General features: G+C 57.8%; 1 protein-coding gene across 2 annotated transcripts in view; it reads right to left on the reverse strand.

Moving 5' to 3' along the window:
* SEZ6L (seizure related 6 homolog like) overlaps nt 1-6,762 on the reverse strand; it is a 50,845-nt gene extending 44,083 nt beyond the window's left edge. The window contains exon 1 of one of the 2 annotated variants that reach the window (XM_055797973.1): nt 6,359-6,762. In XM_055797973.1, coding sequence (XP_055653948.1) covers nt 6,359-6,425 — 67 coding nt within the window. In that variant the 5' untranslated portion in view covers nt 6,426-6,762. The remainder of the gene's footprint in view (nt 1-6,358) is intronic. The other variant, XM_055797972.1, reaches the window with a different exon arrangement.
* Nucleotides 6,763-7,257: the final 495 nt, after the last annotated feature.

Genomic DNA, 7,257 nt, shown 5'->3' on the forward strand with positions numbered 1-7,257 from the left:
ATCCTCCCTCACCCTCCTGCAGCCTCCCCAGAGCCTTCCTAACACTCTCTGCTTTGCTCTCCATCTCAGCAGAGAGTAGCACACAGCACGGACCTGTGCCCAGGGCCTCACAGCACTGCAGCATGGCTGGAGACGTCCCAGGCTTCAGCTGGGATCCCAGACCTCCAGCTCCATGGGGTCCAGTGTTTTACCTTGGGACATGTTAAAGATTGTTCTGTCTCTCTTTAAATTACATTGTTGGCCAAACACTTCTTCCCTTTGAGCTGGCAGGGGGAACAATGAGCACCCTGCACAGTGGGTGCTGCTGGGGCAGGCAGAGGGGCTCCCTGCCCTTCTGTGCCTCTTTGGCAGGAGTCCAATGGCATTTTCTTGTGGCTGGTTTGACCACATGTGTGTGACCTCCCTCTGAAAGCAGCAGTAGAAAAGCAGCTTCATTGGGCTCTGCCAGCACCCTCCCCAAGGGATGTCGATCCTGGCCTAGCACAGCCAACACAAGGACTTTGAAGCACTTTTGTTTGCCACCCACAGCAGATCTAACCCCCCCTGGCACACACACTGCTCCCCACTGCTGTCCCAAGGCCATGGCTGGAAGTATGGCAGGTCACCATCACTGCTGCTATGGGTGCTGGCCACGGCTGCACCCTGGGGTGTCTGCTCCTGAGCTGTGGTCTGCTGGAAATGTCGGCTTTGTCCCTGTGCACCACTCTGCTAATGAAGGGGGATGGGCAGGTACTGCCAACAGCCCCGGGGCTTGCCCTGTGCACTGCATTTGATACTGGTGCGGTTCATCCTGGTGCTGGCTCTGCCGAAGCCCTAAAGCAGGGCAAGGGGGTGGGTGCTTGTCAGGGTGCCATCCTTCACCCTTCATCCTTCATCCTGCCCGTCTGGTGGGCGACCCCCCCACATTGCTTCTGTGTCCCTCGGACCGAAGCAGGGACACATTCCTGCCTTACCGAGCACCCTGTGCCTGGCAAATCAAGTGGTTAAAGACACAGAATTCTCTCCCCACTGAATTCAGCAATTTCATACTGCTGACAAGAGTGTAAATCCATCCTGATGGACTGGAAAATTGGAAAGCCAGTGCTCATGCTGTATTTCCTATAGACATCTATCTGAACTCCTGAAAGATATATTTATTGGCAGGCTCCAGTTCCAGCCATGTAACTGCACGTTATGCTAATTAAAATATAACCTGTGTTTTGTAACAGGATTTCCTTGGTGGCTCACCGAGCCACTTTCAATCCTTTATCAGCAGTCCTGGCTAACCGGGGAGGTCCCAGCAGACTGGGGGTTAGCCAGTGTGATGTCCATCTACAAGAAGGGCTGGAAAGAGGGAACCTCTGGGAACTGGAGACCTGTCAGCCTGACCTCAGTGCCAGGGAAGGTTATGGAGCAGATCATATTGAGTCCCATCATGCAGCATGTGCAGGACAGCCATGGGATCAGGCCCAGTCAGCATGGGGTTATGGAAGGCAGGTCCTGCTTGACCAGCCTGATCTTCTTCTATGACAAGGTGACCTGCCTAGCGGATGGGGGAAAACTGTGGATGTTCTCTGCCTGGACCTTACTAAAGCCTTTGACACTGTCTTCTACAGCATTCTCCTGGAGAAACTGGCTGCTCCTGGCTGGGATGGATGTGCTCTGCACTGGGTAAGAGGCTGGCTGGCTGGCCTGGTCAAAGAGCTGTGGTGGATGGAGTTACATCCCGCTGGCAGCTGGGCACACGGGGTGTCCCTAGGGTTCAGTACTGAGGCCAGTCCTGTTTAATATCTTTATTGATGATCTGGATGAAGGAATCACGTGCCCCCTCAGTAAGTTTGAGATGAGACCAAGTTGGGGGCAGTGTTGATGTGCTGGAGGGCAGGAGGCTCTGCAGGGGGGGCTGGGCAGGCTGGGTCGATGGGCTGAGGCTAGTTGTATGAGGTTCAACACAGCTCAGTGCCAGGTCCTGCCCATGGGTCACACCAACCCCAGACAATGCTACAGGCTTGGGGAAGAGCGGCTGGAAAGCCGCCCGGTGGGAAAGGACCTGGGAGTGCTGGTCAACAGCCAGCTGAACATGATCCAGCTGTGTGCCCAGGTGGCCAGGAAGGCCAACAGCATCCTGGCTTGTATCTGAAACAGTGTGGCCAGCAGGACCAGCGCAGTGACCCCCCTGTACCTGGCACTGGTAAGGCCTCACCTCAAATCTTGGGTTCAGGTTTGGGACCTTCACTCCAAGACAGACACTGAGGGGCTGCAGTGTGTCTAGAAATGGGCAGTGGGACTGGGGAGGGGGCTGGAGCACAAGCCCTGTGAGAAGCAGCTGAGGGCACTGGGGCTCTTTAACCTGGAGAGGAGGCTCAGGGAGGACCTGATTGCTCCCTACAGCTGCCTGACAGGGGGTTGTAGCCAGCTGGGGGTCGGTCTCTTCTCCCAGATAACAAGCGACTGGACAATAGGAAATGGCCTGAAGTTGCACCAGGGGAGGTTTAGATTGAGTATTAGGAAAAAATTCTTCACCAAAAGGGTGATCAAGCATTGGAATAGGCTGCCCAGGGAGGTGGTGGAGTCACGATCCCTGGGGATATTTAAAAGACTTGTAGATGTGGCATTTAGGGACATAGTTTAGTGGTGGCCTTGGCAGTGCTGGGTTAACAGTTGGGCTCAATGATCCTAAAGGTCTTTTCCAACTTAAACAATTCTATGATGCTATTATACTGTTCAGTAACCACTTTCAGATATTTGAAAAATAAAATCACATCAAGTAAATTACTTTTGGATTGCTCACAGAAGGTTAGTCTCTTTTTTTTTTTTCCCCAAAGCCCACTGGAACTGGCTGTACTCATTGCAATGACACAGGATGTAAAATACACCGATTTCTGAGGATGCTTGCAGTCTAGATCAAAAGCTGCATGTTATTTAATCATACAGAGCCCATTTAATTTTAAAAAAAAATATCTGTTTGTTCAAAATGGGATAATGAAGCGCCACAGGCTCTGACCCTGAATAACCGCAGGAATAACCCTGCCCTCTGGCAGGACATGCCATTCTCACACCAGACATTTTTGATGCCCGTGTTACCCATCCAGTGATGCCCTGCCATGCCTCTGTGCATACTGGCTCTTCCATGACTTATTATCTATTAATTTCTGAACCCAGCGGAATCTGACTTAGAGCTACAAGGGATGGATTATACACTGGTATGTTCTGCACTTCCCTTTTTACACAGTTTGCTTTTATAAGACCTCTGTGTGGCATTCTGTATGCCAAGCGAGCTTGTTTAGCTTAATTGGTCTACAGCCTGCCTCTTCAGCCCCATGTACTCGTATCAAATTCTGCACTGACAAAGTTAAAAATGTATAGAAGGAAACATCTTTGGCATCCACAAAACATACACTTTAAATAGCATCTTCATATATTCATAAAGGCAGCAATACAGGAGAAGTAGAGAGCTGAGAGATACTAATTTCATTTGCTACTGATCCAGACTTTCCTGATTCTTTCTGCCAAGGGGGAGAGAAGGAAGAGGAGACATTTATTAGGGCCTCTGATACCTCTCCATCAGACAAGTTCCGTTCCCTGTTATCTCTGGCCGCACAGCCCACTGGCAGCCTGACTGTGAGCTATTATCTCTTTGCTTGAGATGGTACCACTTGGGGTGCAGCTGACTGCAGTGAGAGCACACTGCTCACTTGTTGCAGCACTCGCTGAGTTCATGCTCGGTTTTCCTTCCTGCTGGACACACCTGATTGTCTGGAAAAATTCTCCCATGACGCTGCGCTCACCACAAAGCCAGGTGATCCCCTGTAGCTCGCTATTCTGCTCGACAACTAGCCTGGAGGTGCCCAAATGCCTTGAAGAAGAGCAGGGGGAGCCCAGGTGACCGGGCTAGGTGGAGCCCGATGCTCAGCACTCCCCGAGTTGCTTCTCTGCAATCGGCAAGCAGCCTCAGGAAGGATTTGCTAGTCTCATCGCAACCTCTAGTGGACACCCCAAACGGGATATATTTAGAAACCCCGGACCTCCCAGGGGGTCTGGCTGTGTCCCCACCGTCCCCAGCGCCCGGGTTTTGCCCAGCATCGGTCCCAGTCCAAGCTCACCCGGGCAGCACGGGCTCACAGGCAGCACTGCTGCCCTCCCCTGCCTGCAGCTGCCGGACTGGACGTGGCCTGCTTGCAAGCCCCGTGGTTGCACGCTGTATTCACGGCGCTGAATAAGTATCCATGCCTGTGACAGCGCTCTTTGCACGCTGCTGCCCGGAGCCTCCTGGCACAAGTCCTTGCGAAGGGACGTGCCTCTGCTGCCTGTTCTGCTGCTGTGCTCCGTGCTGGTGGGTGGCTGTAAGCGGATGCTGAGAGGAGAGGCTTTCACACCTCCTCTGTGTTGATCTAAATGGCTTCACAAGTGCAAAGCACCAAAAAGCCACCAGCTGAGCGACCGATGGGTGCAAGTCATGTGAAATTAGTTGTTTCTTGAAAGCACGAACTGAAAGAGCAGGCAGACAGAGCACAACAAACCCTCTCTGCAGGGTCTGATCCTGCTCCCCCTCACAGTTTAAGAACAGCAGGGTTTGCTAATCTGAGCCCCGGCTGTGACCTCCTACAAACAGACCGACAAGCCACCCCCTGGGGAATGGGGAGAGCTGCCACGTCACTGTCAGCTCCAGAGCTGCATGTGCAAGAGTTTGGGATTTTACAGCAATAATTCGCCAAACCTTGTAAACGGTCAACTATTTATCAACTATTTATCAGCTCCCTCTCTGCCAAGGAAAGAGGACTTCAGTACGCTGTGTTCTCCTGCCCTGGGATTTATGACAGATCGTGCTTGCCATAAGGGCCAAATCCTGTTCCTGAGGAGCTGAGCTTCCTGCTGATGCTCCCAGGAGGTGCTCGGGACTGGGGCACCACCGCCCCCCCCGCCTCTGGAGCACGAGGCAGCACTGGAGCTGTAAGCCCTGTCCTGGGCCCTGCACTCTCCCGGTTTGTTTGCCCAGCTCCCCCGGCCCCCCTGGCAGCACGGGGACTATCGCTGTACACACACATCTCCTGCAGCAGCTCACCAGCAGCCTGGATGAGATCGTTTGTGTAACATGCTGGAGAAATGTGTCTTGCTATTTGTTCCAACACTGAGACAGGATGCCAGCGATTGGAGATAGAGACTTCAGACCTGATTCCTTCATATGTACATGCATGTCCATGCACAGAACACAAACCCATGCAGGTGAGAGAGAAAATGCCATAATCTATGCCCAGTTTTGCTTTTTTACATGGAAAGAAGGATGGTTTCTGTAATATAATACCTATATGGAGAGCCAGGTTTGAGACCAAAAAAGTCAGTCTTTTAATGCGATCTGAACATGAGAACAGAAACCAAAGCCGAGCGGGCAGCACTGCACAGCCCTCCTGCCACCAAGAGCTGTTAATCTTTGCTAAAAACGCACCATCGGCCCTAGAGGTCAGCTCCCGGGCCCTGCACAAACACTGCAGCACAGGCAGGCACCGAGGCCGTTCTCCCTCTGAGCAGCCCGCACCGTAACCACGGCCAGCAGCGCACCAGACCCGGCCGCTGCTCCCCACCGCCGCCTTCCAGTGACCGGAGGCCGGGAGTAGGCACCACTCTAGAGATCTTTAAGCACCGCGCTAGTTTGCAATGACTTTGTCAAGTCACCCGCAAACAGGTCCCGGAGCCTATTCTTAGGTCTGCCATCACGGCAGTGGGAGAGGGAGCGGATCTGCGTGGAAACGTGGAACACGTGGAATGAACATGCAGCCCCTGGGTAAACATGCACCACCCCACGGCCACCCTCTGCATGCCACTGCCGGTGGGACGGGAGCAGCGGCGAGGACCTGGCACCGAGGACACCGGGAGCTGGGGACACCGGGGGCTGGGGACAGGGGCGGGATGGAGGCGGAGGGTCCGCAGGGCCCCCGGGGGACACGGCCCCCGTTGCGCAGCGATCGCCGTTAGGACTCGGGTGCCCGGGCGGCCCCGGCAGGACCCGGGCGGGCTGCGGGAGCTGTCCGCGCCTCGGTGCTGAGCCGCCGCTGTCCCGCCGGGCCCCGCCGCCACCGGTGCCGGTGCCGGTGCCAGCGCTGTCCTCTCCAAGGAATGCCAGAAGTTTCAGCCCGGCCCGGGGAGCAGCAGAAGCAGGGGGTGCCCGGTCGGCGGTAGCACGGCAGGTTCCAGCATCCCCTCCCGGTTCGAGCTCCCCCTCCCCGGCCACGGCTGAGTCCCCCCTCACCCCCGCCCCGGCCGGTGCCCCCTTCCCCGGCAGCGCTCGCACCCCCGACCGGCAGACGCAGGGCCCCGGCGGCCGTGCCCGAGGAGCCCCCGCTCTGCTCCGCGCCTCAGCCCCTGCCCGCTCCGCCCCGCTTACCTGGCCGCGGGGCCGCGGGGCTGCCCAGCAGCAGGGCGAGCAGGCAGAGCCCGCGGGGCCCCGGCATGGTGCGGCGGCGGCGGGCGCGGCGGAGCCTCCGCGCTGCTGCGAGCCGAGCCGAGCCGAGCCGAGCCGAGCCGAGCCGAGCCGAGCCGAGCCGAGCCGAACCGAGCCGAGCCGAGCCGAACCGAGCCGAGCGGGGCCGGGCCGGGGGCGGGGGCCGGGGCTGCCGCCGGAGCCGGAGCGGGCGCGGGGAGCGGCGGAGGGCGGAGAGGAGCGGCGCGGCGCGGCGTGGAGCGGTGCGGAGCGAGCGGCGGGGGAGGGCGCCGGTGGCCGCCCCGGTCCCCGCGCAGCGTCGCGCGCTCCGGCCCCGCCCGCGGCTCCCCCGGCCCCCCCGGCTGGCCCCAGCCCCAGCCCCAGCGACCCGCCGCTTTTCCTCGGCCCGGGTCTGCCCCGGCGACCCGCAGCCCCCTACGTATCTCCTCAGCCGCCCCCGGTCCCCCGTGGCTTCCTCCGTTCCCCAAGGCTCCGGGGGCCCCTGTACCCCCCCAGCCTGCGGGGGGGGGGGGGGGGGGGGCTGTGCTCCCTGCTGCAGGCCTCGCTCAGCCTGTGCCCAGTCTCCTGTATCATTCCACTGTCCCTTGTCCCCAAGCCCCCCTCAGCACCCCAAGCCTACTTCAGCATCTCCAAACCCTCTCAGCATCCCAAGCCCCTCTCAGCACCTGAAGCCCCTCTCAGCACCCAAACCCCCTCTCAGCATCCCCCCCCCCCCCCCAGCACCTGAGGCCCCTCTCAGCACCCCAAGCCCCTCTTGCCTCCCTACTTAAGCCCATCTTTATCCCTTTTCCCTCTCCTCGGGTTCCCCACAAGCAGGCTGTCAATAGGGCAGTGGTGTTGGG

The sequence above is a fragment of the Falco peregrinus genome, chromosome 2, assembly GCF_023634155.1.
Source record: "Falco peregrinus isolate bFalPer1 chromosome 2, bFalPer1.pri, whole genome shotgun sequence".
NCBI classification, from domain to species: domain Eukaryota; kingdom Metazoa; phylum Chordata; class Aves; order Falconiformes; family Falconidae; genus Falco; species Falco peregrinus.